General features: G+C 28.1%; 1 protein-coding gene across 1 annotated transcript; it reads right to left on the bottom strand.

Moving 5' to 3' along the window:
• Positions 1–624: 624 nt before the first annotated feature.
• On the bottom strand, positions 625–13,315 carry LOC136980914 (PRKR-interacting protein 1 homolog). Its single transcript, XM_067277114.1, has 6 exons — positions 13,080–13,315; positions 9,868–9,946; positions 8,313–8,413; positions 6,444–6,529; positions 2,311–2,366; positions 625–898 (listed from the first exon to the last, which is right to left on the bottom strand). The coding sequence occupies exons 1-6, from the start codon at positions 13,176–13,178 to the stop codon at positions 756–758; spliced, it is 564 nt and encodes a 187-aa protein (XP_067133215.1). The 5' UTR covers positions 13,179–13,315; the 3' UTR covers positions 625–755.
• Positions 13,316–15,008: the final 1,693 nt, after the last annotated feature.

Genomic DNA, 15,008 nt, shown 5'->3' with positions numbered 1-15,008 from the left:
ACAGTACTTTGAAGAAGTTGATTGTTTTGTCCATATTTTAGTTTATATATGGATTAATGAATCATTTTGCTAAATTGAGAATAAGATGGCAACCAACTTTAACAGGATGAAATGCCAATTTTAAAATTCTAACACTAAATTATTATCACTGTTTTATAATTATCGCAGTCAAGCTAGTATGAAGGATATGACATGTGAAGATATCACACACAAAAATTTACTTCACTTGATTTCTAATAAATATTTGTAAGTTTATTAAAAATCAAAGAATACTATACAAATTTAGAGGATAGAATAATTCATCATCATTTATATATTGTTAATTCATTTTCATACCAAGTTTGAGAAAATGGTAAAATAAATTCAGTAAGTGCAACTGTATTATTTTTATTTAATTTTGAAAATTAAATGTCATATTAACTCTATATTGTTTAATAAAAAATGTCATAAATACATAAAACTTTAGTATTTTGTAATGATACTATAATTTTAAATCTTGAATTTCAATCTAAAAAGACAACACACATTAATAAATTATGGTTAAATTCATTTTTTGTTTTAAAAATTGATCATATTATAGTGTATTATTAATCATATATTAGTACACTTATTAAAAACAAGATCTTTTTTCTTTTTTAAATAAAAATATTTTAATACATACATTTAATAATTTCCACACTTTTTACAATTATTTACAAGTGTTTTCAATTTCATAATTTACCAAATTGTTATCATTCTTCAAAAGTTGGAAATTATCATTCATCTCTGCTTTCATTTTCTTTACTGTTGTTGTTTTCATTGTCACTGTTATTACTGTCATTTTTGCTGTCATTATCAGTATTATCTTCACTATCATCATCATCATCATCATCATCATCAGATTTCTTGTTTTCATCATCTAAGTAATAGAAAAAAATATACATATAATGAAATAAAAGAAAACTTAATTCCTTTTGATACTTATGTAAATACAGTGTAACTCCAATTTATCAGCACTCAATATGTGAGAATTACATACAACAAGTTGTTTTCTTTTATTCCTCTGCCTAATTTGAAACAAAATACTTAATAGAATGGATGCCATCTAATATTTACACAAATAAAATATTATAATTACAAATGCAATGAGAATGAAATTCCTATGTGCTAATATTGGATGGCTCAATTCCAGTCTCCATTTTCTTTGTTTCATTCAAGTTATTCCTTCATTCACTAGATTTTAACACAGTTGTGCAGTTTACCAAGCTTTATCTCTACATTACATATCTTTATATTGGTGATTACATCTCAGGAATATCCGTTGATATAGAGATGAGAATGTGTATCAGTCTTGTTTCTTTACAGTTTCATTAATTAAAAAACCAATTTTATTTTACTCATTTTCTTAACTAATTTTTGTCATCTTACCGTTAAAGAAAGAAATGTATTCACTATTGTGCACATACCTGCTCCTCTCATTTTGTATGTTCTTTTTACTAAATATTATGTAAAATATATAATCATAAGATAAATAAAATATTATATGCACTCAGATTATATCTCCATTTAGTGATTTATGATTCATAAATATAATCATGCATTATTTGACATTCACAAAAAGAAACAGAAAACATTTACTTGTTTTCATAATGGAAAAAACTGATCAATTATATACAGCTTATATAATCTATGGATTAATGTTAATTTAATTTATTAACATTAATCCATGTGTGTGCTGATTTAATTTAACTGTTATGTTATTTTCACTCACTTGTGAAATGTGTCCTGTAACCTTTTATTAATTTTGTCTATTCTCATTAAATACTAATTCACTTTTTATGATTTTAAAAGCAATTAATAAAATTTATAAAGTATCATATACAATTTCATGCTATAAATCTATCTGAAATATCAAGAATTCATTAAATGATATTTGCAAATATTTTTTTAAACTATGTCTAATTTTATTAAATAAAACTAATTTATTCATGCATTTCTTTTTGTATAAAATGAGCAGATTAACAGTTATTACATGTAAATTGAAGTAACATGTCTTATAACTAAAAATGAAATAATAAACAACAACTTTTCAGTAAAAAAAAGTGTGTGTATATAATACTAATATTAATGACAAACTTTTCATAATTATGAAACAAATGTATAACGACAAAAAGAAAAAAAAAAAGAAGTGTAAATGAGTATTAAATTCAAATCAAGTATGATTAAGTAAGAAGCTATTTATAACAGGATATTTATTTTTAAAATTAAATTAAGCTATATAAAAATTCCAATTTCACAAAAAAAAAGTTTTTAAAGAAAATTTACACTTACTTGTGTTTGAAGTTTTTTTCTGTTTCTTTGCCTTTAGTTTTTCTTTTCTTTTTAATCTAGAATATAAATATTAATATTTTATTTAAGAATATCTTTTTGTAAAATAGTAAGATTAATGAATAACTTCCTAAGATTATGTGAATTTTTAGAATTATTAATAACAGTGTAATGATAATATTAATTCTAAAAATACTAGCAGGGACTCATTAAATCAAATGTTTTATTCAATTAAAATACAAGTTCATTTAAAATTTGGCATTCTACACAAAAATCATCAGTACAGCAAGTATTTTCTGGGCTATTTTGCAGGTTATTTGCATCTACTTGTTATATGGTACCATGAGGCACCTCTTTCCACTGGTTCTCTCTCTCAAAGGCTTCTTTCAATTTTGCATCCAAGTCCCAGGGTGGCAATTTAGCATTCCTAAGGCCAGCCAACTTCAATTGGCAGGGTTTCAGATTAATTATTAGGGAGTGTTAGCCCACCCTATGGCAATCTCATTGGCTGTTATAAAAAACTCTTAACCTATCACTCATATGTTCAAGTTCTTTTAGTTGGTAAACTTAATTCAAAGTGATGACTTTCTCAACAAGTAATGAAATGAACGGTTAGAATCATGTTCTGGTCTCATCATAAAGTAATAGTAAAATAAAAACAGAGAATGCACTGATCAATATTGTCAAAACTAATTTATTAAAACAATAATGCAAAATGTCTTTTAATTAATTTATAATTAGCAAACAAAACAGGAATTCACAGCAGTAGTGAAGAACAGGATGTTCAAACAGTTAAGAAAAACTAAATCACTAGATGTCATGCAAGTGCCCAATATAACTGCTGTTTATCTTCCTGTAGACTTAAATTTTTATCTTTGCTACTCAATGACACCTGAACCATTGCACCTTTCTGCAGCAGTATCATTTACAGCATGAGCTTTAATTTGATAACTGAACAATACTTTTAGTCCCACCTATTTACTCAACTAACTCTCACAGTCTTAGATCTTCTTTAAATTAATTAACATACTAATCTATTTGTTAAGATAAATAACTTCCTGCTATGTACCTGGCTACAAAATTGTTTTTACCCCTCAGGACTTTAGTGTGGGGAATGGTTCATTCTTGTTCCCAATAGTGGAAGAGTTCAAATTTGTTTTAGGTGGAAGAATATCATACAGGAAGAATCAGGATTATCTTGCTGCTATTATTTGTGCAGTTGTTTCTCATTTATTACACTTTTAATTATATTTGCTGTTTTATATTAATAAACATTTATTTTGTGCTCTTTATTTGAAATAAAATTATTTTGTACAGAATGGGTCATTCTAAATAGCAAACTAATTTACACTTAATTTACTCTTTTTTGGCAATTCTTTTATGCTTTTGTTGAAGTTTGAGAGTATTAGTTATTCTGTTTAGATGTTGGCTGTATGACGATTTTTCACTTTTGTTTAGAATAATTTACTTGTTCCTTTATATTCTATAACTATGATTCTCAAAGTGTGGAATGTAAGAAAAACTGTGGGGTCACAAGAGGTTTTACAATTGCCCAACATATTTGTCTTTTAGACTTAACATTGTATCTTTGTCACTTAGTCATGCTTGAACAATTGCACCTTTCTCAAATCTCCCTTCAGCGGCATCATCTACAGCAGTGTTTCCCAACCTTTTTGGATCAGAAACACACTGAATTTAATAAGATTCCTACAACACACCATAATTTTTAAAATAAAAATGTTGAAAAAAATTAAAATAAATTACTGTTGATTTAAAAATTATGATAATACAAATGTTAAACTTATTAAGGCAAAAGCTCACCATATTTATTTATTTTACACAATTAGGAAATGCTTAACATCAAAAAATATCCACCCCCTATTTAACAAAACTTCAACAATATAGTGTAATAAAAACCAAGAAAAATACCAAAAAACAGTATAAATAAATATAAAATTTTAAATATACAATTTTATAATTTAAAAGTATAAAATATTTTTATAGTATATCTGTAAAATTATATAAGATTATTTAAACAATGCATAAAGACCTAGTATTGGTCTTTAAGCTGGTAAGCTGAAACATTTATAGAAGTTCCAGCATACAAATAGATACATGCAACTTCAATGAGGAGGGTAAGCTGATGTTGCAAATTTTGTAATAATTGGCATTTTAGTGAATACCTTCTTCCTTCAGTCAGCCAGCAGTAAAAAGATGAAAGATGAATAAAATTTTAAAAAGGGCTCATTCAAAATTCTAAAAAATGTTCCATATTTCCACAACACACTTGAGCACTCTTGCAACATACTTGTGTGTCATGGCACACAGGTTGCAAAATACAGATTTACAGGGTAAAAGCTTTAATTTGGTACCTGAACCATATTTTTAGCTCCAGCTGTTTTCTCAAACTAAGTTAGACAAATTGAAACCCTCTTTCAATTCTAGAAATATTTCTAATATAAGAAAATATTTGTATTTTCTTATATCAGAAAAATGCAATCTGTCAATATTTAAACTAACATTCATGTTATATTTAAGCTGAATCTGAACTGAATTTAAAAAATATATATACAGCTGAACCTGTCTATCTCAAACATGTTTATTTCAAAAACATCTTTACCTTGAAACTTGCAGTATAAAACCAAATTCAATATATTTTCCATGTTTATCTCATATAATTTTCTCCACTAAACCTCTGTCTCAAATTATCAACTGAAGTGTTGATTGCAAATTCAAAACTTGGCAATAAAATTTTAACATAAATTGTAGTTGAGAAATATCTCTTGCAATACAGTACATAGTTGAAATTAACACTGATTTTCTCTGATTGGCTACAAGTTTGACTCATGTCTTATTGGTGGAAGAAAGTCATGCATCAGAAACTATTGACAAAGTATTTCTGTTAAGATGTGTCAAAAATATTTTATTTATACCTAAAGCAGAAATATATTGTACTTGCTATTGTATTAATAAAATACTGCACCTCAGTAAAACCTATTACTGTTTACTGTGTAGGAACCTCTATATCTCAAAACTTGTCTAGCTCAAACTTTTTTCTTGTTACATGAGATTCCAAACATACACAGTTTAACCTGTCGTTAAACTGTGTATATTTTTCAAGTATTTAACTTGCATAATAGTTTTGTACAGAATTATAATAGAAGTTTAATAATAATTGAATATAGTATGATTCAGTTTAAATATAGCAACATATATGTAAGTTTAAATATTGATAGATTGTATTTTACAGATGTTACATATACATAAATTTTTAACATGTTTTGATGTTATTTCAGTCCAAGTTAAATTTTGTAAATATTGTACCAGTACATACTATCTGATCTTTTCCTGTTATTATTATTGCATTGAAATACAATGATTGGTTTTAAAGTGTTTCTCATTTAAGTGTATTGGATTTTCATAAATAAAAGAATAAAACTCCAAATTTTGAAACTAAAACATAATGAACAATATCTATTCACATAAATATTTGTATGCAAAATCCATGTACAAGATAATGTCTTTGAGCCCCATTTGACACAAAAGTTAATCATTTTACAATTCTCCAATGAAATCTTTTGAATGTTTCTTTTAACTTACTTGACATTCTCTTTTTACTGTACTATTTTATTTTTTTGTAATACATCTGTTTCTACTCAAATATTTCATGTCAGTGAGGCTTTTTGTGTAGCTTTGTTATTGCTTACAAATGTAGCTTTCAAAATTTTAAATTAATATTTAATATAATAAACATGTAATATAAGGAATAATTTCTTAAGAGTTACTGGATTGAACAGGCAATATAATTTTGAGAGCCTGGTAAAATTAATCATATGCTGTTATAAAATGCTGTTATTGAATAATTCTAGCATTTACTAACAAACAAACAAAAACGCACACACTGTTACTAAATACATATACACTAATTATATATAGCATATATTTATTTATTCACATTCAGTTTTTTTCTTTGTAACATGCAGGATTATGCCTAATTAGTTTCAGTTCAACTACAATTACAAACAGAATATGAATTACTGAAAACTAATTACATCATTATAACAACTTTAAATTTATTCATATCATTTTAAAATCTCAGTTTAAAATATAATAATTAAGATACAAAAATATATTACCTTTTGGCTCTTTTTTTTGCTGTCTTTAACTCAGCTTTTTTTTTATTTTCCTCTATTTTTCTATGAAATTCTACATCTAATCTTTCCTGTTCAAAATAAATTCTTATGTTATAAGTGTCGTTGCTCACATTTTAATTAAATTTTGTATGATATATTTTTAAAATAAATCTTAATAAAATTATTCATTTCATAATTAAAAGTGGTCTGTTCAGACACTAATATATATATTTATTCCATTTGTCAATGGGATTCTTAACTATCTTGGAAAAAATTATTTTATTGACATCTAATATTCTTATAATAAATCAAACAACTACAAGTAATTGTCAATAAATAAATAATAAATCACAGATCAAATTCTAATGTTTTATAAATAATGGTCACCACTTATTGTGATCACTGGTTAATGTTCTCAGCCACTTTACATAATTAAAATCCAATTTTTCCAAACCAGTTTTATATTTCCTGTGTAAAACCTGCTGGTTATTGTAAACAGATCACCACTTATTGTCATCAGATTAAACTAAAGCATTTATGATATTCTTAACTAACAAATTAAGATTAGTTTAAGATAACTTTTTGAAAACATTAGTTATTACTTTTCTGGCATTATCACATAATAATTATTTGGCTGTTTGAAAAATAATTTTGTTTTTTCACAACCAGTGGGATTAGTTTATTTTTACCTGCCAATTTCATTCTAAATCGTATTGTCATTATATATTTTGACAGCTGACATTTCAAGGCTTGTTTGTAAAAAATTTTGTTTGAATATTTGAAATTGTTGTTTTTTTTGGTGTCCCATCAAATATAAAAAATCGAAAGCAGCAATTTCAGCATATTTTGCTTTTTTATTACCAAAAAGATAAGAATGATGTTCAAGCAAGAAAAAAAATTGTGTGTGACGTATGGAGATGACGAGTTGACAGAACAACAATGCCAAAACTGGTTTTCAAAATTTCTTTCTGGCAATTTCGATATTGAAAATGCACCATGTTCTGGAAGGCAAGTTGAAGCTGACGAAGACAAAATAAAAAAGGTATTGATTGAAGCAAACCACCAAATTACATCACTAGAAATCACTAAGAGATTAAATTTGTTGAATTCAACCATTTATGATCAATATTTATCAAAATTTTTCAATTATTGAAGAATATAATATTAGATCAATATCAGATACTGATATTTCTTCATCAGTATCCAATACTGATAATGATCTGATATTATATCAAAAATTTGATTTAGCACAGCACTAGTACTAAAAATCTTAGAATATGATACGAAGTTCTTAATAAAAACTATGCAATTGTTTCTGCTTTAATACTTTATGTAATTTTATATACCTGAAAAAGCACTATGTTATAGAATGGAATATTAACTAAAAGTTCAGATGTTTAATTCTTTTCTTACTTGTTTTTGTAAATCGCAAACATAACTGTAATGTTATACACTTATATTTTAATTTTAAAATGACTTATTCAAAAGAGGTTACCTTCTGGCTAAGTCATTAATATTAAGAAGTATTCTCCATACATATATGAATATATGCAATTTAGTTAAAGTGATAACAAACTAGAAGACAAATAATTATACTTAGGAAACATTATTATTGTAACAATGTCATAATAATGTAATATTTCTTTTTACTAATAAATTATTAATAAAATAAATATTAAAAATATGATGGATGTCTCAAAGTTTACTATTAATTGCTTATATATCAATCTGTGAGTCATTCGTGGAATATGTATGTAACTTATATTTAAAAAAATATATTCAGGCTATAGAAATGCTATTATAATATTTTCTATTTGTATTTTGAATTTATTCAGAATAAAATTGTTATTAATGATGATTTTTAAATACTACCTTGGCTGCTTTTTCATCTATATATTTCTGACGAGCATATTCTTTCCTTCTTAGATGTCTATACACATGAAATTCTCCACTTCCAGCACCAGCACTTGATCCTATAAATTAAAATTCATAATGCATTTTTAATACAATGATATATAATTAAGTATCATACATATGTAGTATAATAACAATTTTAACATTTAAATATTATTTGAATTTGGTTAAGCAATTAATTTCAAAATTTAATCAAGCAAAAGTTTTGTTAATTTCTTTGCATCATATAAAATATTTGTTAGAGCTAATATTAATTTATGGAATATAACAAAAACACATGAATATGAAAATATCTCTGTACGTGTTCTGTCTATATTAAAATATTTTCCAGGTAAATTTTAAACATTTTTGTTCATTTAAATAGAGTAAAATAGATAACAAACCACCATATATAAATTAATTTTTCATTCAATGTAATAAAAACTATAATATACAGGATGTAACAGAAAGGTGTGTAAAAAATTTGAGGGGTTGTAGAGAGGTTAATTTTAAGTCAAAACCTCTAGGACCATTTTTTGATTTGAAGCATTCATTTTGAGTTATAAGCGATAAAAATAATTGACACCACTTCCGGTTTAGCGAAATGCCATCCAACATATAAAATATTTGTCGATAATTGCACGTTAGTTTGATATCCGTTATTTATTATATGCAATTTTATTAATTTGTTACTTGGATTTTGAGTCTTTTTTTTTTTTTGTAACAATACATGGCTTAACTTTATACATCTGCTTCAGGCTGGTGATAAGTTCCACAATTAGTCAAAATTTGAATATTCAAACATGTTCTTAGAACATCTTCAAATATAGAATGTTTTAAACATTCATATGTTTAGAACATTCCATATTCTAGCTAATTTTAATGCTAATTTCCATTTATTCCCATCAGTGGATAGGTTGAGATGGGAGTGTTATTTGGCCTGCACAATCACCTGATCTGGATCCCCTAATTATTTTTTTATTTGAAATGTTCATTTTGAGTTATAAGAGATTTTTTTTTAAATGTGATGTCACTTCCTGTTTTTAACTTGAAATTAACCCCTCTACAATCCCTCAAATTTTATACACACCTTTCTGTTCCATCCTGTATATGTATCATCATTTTGAGGAAACACAACACAAAACAATAATTTCCTCTCTGGTTTGTTATTATTCCCAAGTGTAATTAGTTAAAAAATAAATCCCTACTTATATATGCATTTCACATCAATTATAATTATGATATATATATATATATAAAAAAATCAATATAATTTATAAATGTAAATATTCAATAAATATCAATAAAATTTACTTAAACTGAATGTTTAAATTATATTCTACATAATTTGTTCAATAAAAATTTAATAAAATATTGGTCAAATCTAGTTGAATTTTGTCAACAAAAAGTTCAATTTTGTACATTTTATTCAAATTATATTTAAAAAAAATTTATATCCTTTAAATATTTATTTTGTATACATATTTTTTAACATTTAAATTACTACAAAACTGAATACGTTTGGATGACTTACCCATTACATTCCTAACAAATTCTGGTACTGATATACTTTTCTTCTCTTTTGGTGGATCCGGAATTATTACAGGCTTATCCTAAATACAAAAACTTGTTAAAAAAATACTTTTTTTTATAAAGTATACTTTAAGATTACACTACTTTATACTTTTTATATTGTTTTTCTTTACTTCCAAAATTATATAGTGAATTAAAATAGACATATATAAAAATGGAAGTTCTGTAAATAACAAAAATATGTAAAACATATGCTCAGCATTGTCCAGGCAAAAGTAACAACAACAGACATTAAAATGAAAATAACATTAAGTGTTTAATTATTTTATCCTACCATTGTCATGTTTATTTCAAAGTATTAAATACAGTAGACCCCCTATAACACGGGTTCGTATAACACGGCGAAAAAATTGCAATTGTATTCGTATAACACAGCTAAAAGACTCTCGTATAACACAGGTAAAACGTCATCGCCGACTCATGTCACGACAGGATTGGTCGAATCTGGACCAATAGCAAATATTGTACAAACCGTTTAGTTTAAACGAGCACTGGATCTACTAAAAAACATTTATTATTCAACGACCATAAAAATTATATTTTTATTAATGATGTCTCCAAAGTTCAGTGAATTTTTCGCAGAAAAATAACTTATCAGGAAACACGCACCCACTGTTCGATGAGCCGCTTGTGACGAAAACAAGCTTAATCAATGGCATCGTCAAACTGTGCACACTCGGTAAGTAATCCTATAGTTTTTTTGTTTATAGCATAGTTTATATGGATTATTCCCAAAAAATTATACGTGATTTGGAAATGTTGAGTCAAATTAGTCTAGAATCAATTAATTTTATGGAAGAAAACCTTTCAAACAGCCGTAGCCCCTAAACTGCACACATGCTGGGCTGTGATTGACTCACGTATTTAAGTGACTCGTACAACACAGAATTCATATAACACGGAACATATCTACCGTGTTATAGGGGGGTCTACTGTAAATTATAATAAGAAAAATGAAAATGTAACAAAACTAAATAAAAACAACAAAAAATCTACTTTTAAGAAGAAAGAAAAACGAACTGATCTTATTTAAATTTATTTAACAAAAATAAAAAGAAATTAACAGTCAGATTTTGAGGCAAATGGACCAAAGATTCATGCTAGGCATCCTGGAAAACCCAAAGTACTGTACATTTTTTGTGCTTGCTAAGAATGCCATACTCAGATGATATGGAATAGCACAATTTCATTAGTGTGGTAGACAGGAATTGATTTTTTCAACAGAAAATAATTGTTAACCTCCACCTGCAGGAGAAGATAATTCAATATATCAAATTTTTTAAACGTTAAATTTAGTATACCATTTAGAATCGAATACGAATTGGTAATTGGCCAACCAATCAAATTTTGTAAAAAATAGACCAAATATTTAAACTCAGCACCCTCAAAAACAAATTTCATGCTCACTGGTAATTTCATATTAAGTAATTTTCTTATCCAAATGCCACCATCCTGCTAGTCAGAGAGAAAAGGGCCTATTGCAAGCAAGGGATTAAAGTTAATTCAACCAAAAGTAGTCATCAATTTCCTCCTGGATGAAGGAACAGTCTCCGAAAAGCATCATTGCATTTGCTCAAACTGTGTTAAAATATGTAAAGAACAAACTAATGAATTTCTTTTCTTTATATATTAGTTTGTACCAATTTAAACTTTAGTCAGATAACTGAATGTTTTCAAACATCATAAGATAAGATTACCGTAAATTTCGTCTCTGAACTCATTGTTATTTTTTCTTAAAATATTAAAATTAAATACCAAAGTTTACAAAATAATCATTAGCCTATACAGTAACCTTGTTTTACAAAGTGGATAAGCTCCCAGCCAGTGTCCATAAAGTGAATAGATTGCAAATTGATGAAAAACTGTTATATATTTAAATGTAAATAAAAAATAAATGCAAAATAATTCCTTTAGTATGAAAACTGACTATTAAAAGTTAATATTTCAAATTTAATAAAAAATTATGGTTATTTTATAATTATTTATGTAAATAACTAGAAATTCCAGTCAAGCAAAACAGAATACTTTCAATAAGAAGGTAGAGATTGAAGTTTTGTTTGTTTTGTTGATCCAGTTGTAAGCAAGATTGCCAAATACTATTGAATGGTGGAAGCAGTTGGACAGTATCAGACCTGCCAAAATAATGTTGGGCCAGAAATGACAATATCTGAAACAACAAATACACCAAAATCACTTTGTGATATAAGCAGGGTAAAACTAGAAAAAAAATCATCAGGATAATCAAACAAATAGTAGGAATTAATAAAATAAAAGATAGCGTAGAATTTTGGAAAGCAGCGCAGACATACCAGGATGCTGCCAGTAATACTTCCGCTGCTCCATTGGCAAACGTAGCACTGCAATTTCTATCACACTGCACGTATTTAATGCTGCAGCAAGGAAAGTTTTCACCACTGTTGATTATTTAAAGTGTGAAAGAAGAAACAGAATGGGTCTACCAATGCTAAAGGCTTTGCCGTGCATTAGATTTTATTTATTATCCAGAAATTTCAAAGTATCTGATTTCATTATTCCACAGAATATTTTACATAAAGTTAACGTTAATGTTACCTATGGTGCCAAAATAGTGGCTCGTCTCTGATTCAAGGAAACAGAAGAAAGAAAACAGTGGAGATGCACATTCTAACTTAACCTAACCTATTCTAATAATTTGGTTGGTAATAATTATGGTAATTTATTAGAATAGGTTAGAACGTGCATCCCCGCTGTTTTCTTTCTTCTGTTTCCTTGAATCAGAGACGAGCCACCATTTTGGCACCATAGGTAACATTAACCAAAGTTAAAAACAATGTTTGACAATAGCAGACTGTACATTTTTTTTCTTCATTTTCATTTTGATGCTGTCAACTGCTTTAATGTTGTGTCGCACAAAACTTTTTTTTTATTTTGTTATTAAAATCCAACTCTTCTTTTTTTTTTGACCGGTATTTTTATTTGGCTACTTTTTGGCTCCTTTATTTGACATTGTTGGCGCCACTGATCACAAAGATCTGGCAACGTGCATTGTTTTTCACGACGAATGAATGCACTCGCGACTTTAATGCTAAGTGTATATAATTTGGCGTATCTTTCCTCTCAATTTTATTATCATCATTAAATTAAACAATAAAATAGTACAAAAAACTTACTCACAGGATTTTCCATCAATCGTTCTAACCTCATTCGCTGCAAATCCGTGCAAGTTTTGGGGACAATAACATTTCGTTCTTTATTCTTCTTACTTTCATCCATATTTAGTATAAATGTTATTTAATTCTCCGGATGAAACTTTATAGTCATAAACGAGATAAAAGAGTGATTAGAAAATTCACAAATTTCCAAATACTTCGTTTCAAAACCTACCGACTACCAAAACAAACTAACACCGCTACTCCGTTATATATCATAAATTTAAGTGTTGCCAATCTATCAGTCAATATAAAATATTTAAATGTTTGAAAAATTTTTAATAAGTGATTACTAGGTTTTTTACATTTTCGAAAAATTCGTCATTCGTCATTCGAAAAATTATATATCGCAGACGTTGCTGTACCGGTACGTTTTGTACCAGCGTACGCTGCTTCTTCCGAATTGTTTACGCATGTATTTTAATCAGTCCGAAAATGATACAATGCATGAGTATATACAATACAATGTAATCGGGGCCGTCGAAAGTTTATACGGAGCCCGGAATACAGCGTATAATACGCTGTATTCCGGGCTCCGTATAGCGCCGGATTAAGCCTCTAGCGGGCCCTAGACAAAATTTAAATTGGGGCCCCATTTAAATAAGTTGCATCTAAACAAATCTTATATAATGTGACATTAGCGTAGCTAGCATGGATGACACCCGGTGCGGATATCGTAGTGTCACCCATAACTTTTTAACTCTTTTATAAAACACTATTGAACTGTAATATCTTCGCAGTTGAGCAACTTGAACGCTATATCGAATATGCGATGTCGCGACGTATAAGTGTAGATTTAGAAAATAAATCATAACCATCCATACATCAGTACTACCACGACGCGCGGCCCTAGGAATATTTCTAGATGGCGCGAGAGATCCCGTGGCGTACATTACTTCTGACGCGCGGGTGGCTGTTGACCTTTTTTTTTTTTTTTTTTTTTTTCTTTTTAGGTAATGGCTAGTCGAGCGGAGCTTAGGAAGAATTGTTAAATACAGCCTGTTCTGTCCTATCGAATTTCGATTCGAGTTTCGAAATCGAAACAGAGAAATCTTCTGCACTGAAGCCGGGCCCCTCCGAATTACGGGCCCTAGACATTTGTCTACTTTGCCTATTCGATAATCCGGCCCTGAGCGTATTGCTATGTTTTTTAAAACCAATGAAGTACGTAGAATGTTTATTAATAAAATGTCGTTTTAAATATTTTATTTTCTGTTATAACATTAATTTTAAAGGTGCAGGAATCACTACCGGTCCCTTAGTTTTTTTCTGGATTCGGGAAATATCCCCAGTTACCCCTCTCAACCGTCTTGAATATACTGTATACATAAGGCATAAATTATACGATTGGGAGTTGCTATCTGGTTTTTCTTGCCCTACTGTCTGTCAACGAGGCCAACGAGAAAGACAGTCCAGAGCGCGTAGAGATTAGGCGATGGTCACGTGACCATCTTAGTGATATGGGATGCAAAACGTGTTTGCTTCTGTATATATACTGCAAGTACATTAGTACTCGCATTTTCTCGATTATAATGCATACTTTCATTTTTCCGACTTAATTAATTCAACTTGGTTCTCTTCGTTCGCTCCTCAGTTATGTGTATTACATCTTCGATATACAAGCGCGTATCACTCCATCACTTTGGTTTTCGTTTTCGTTAGTGTAAGGACCCAGACAAGGTTCGAAATCACAAAAATGCAGAATTCTGTTGTGAAAAAAATAACGATAAATTATATAAGAGAGAGAGAAAAAAAACTCTTGATCAAAACAACGTAACGAAAAATGTAAACAACGAGTCTCGGGATGACGTCAACGCGTGTTAAACGACCTGTTAATGTTCAATCCGAAGGTAGAACTCTTACACACGCGCTCATAAAGAGGTATAAGTTTGAC

The sequence above is a fragment of the Centruroides vittatus genome, unplaced genomic scaffold (assembly GCF_030686945.1).
Source record: "Centruroides vittatus isolate TY-2023 unplaced genomic scaffold, ASM3068694v2 contig_738, whole genome shotgun sequence".
NCBI classification, from domain to species: Eukaryota; Metazoa; Arthropoda; class Arachnida; order Scorpiones; family Buthidae; genus Centruroides; species Centruroides vittatus.
Note: the sequence above shows the minus strand (reverse complement) of the source record. Positions and strands in the feature narration are given on the sequence as shown.

Bases quoted from the DNA above. Each gene is read 5' to 3' on its own strand.
- LOC136980914 (XM_067277114.1), bottom strand. From the start codon at position 13,178: ATGGATGAAAGTAAGAAGAATAAAGAACGAAATGTTATTGTCCCCAAA. The intron at 9,947-13,079 runs GTGAGTAAGTTT...TTTTGTATTTAG, and splicing joins AACGATTGATGGAAAATCCT to GATAAGCCTGTAATAATTCC. The intron at 899-2,310 runs GTAAGTGTAAAT...TCTATTACTTAG, and splicing joins GAAAAAAACTTCAAACACAA to ATGATGAAAACAAGAAATCT.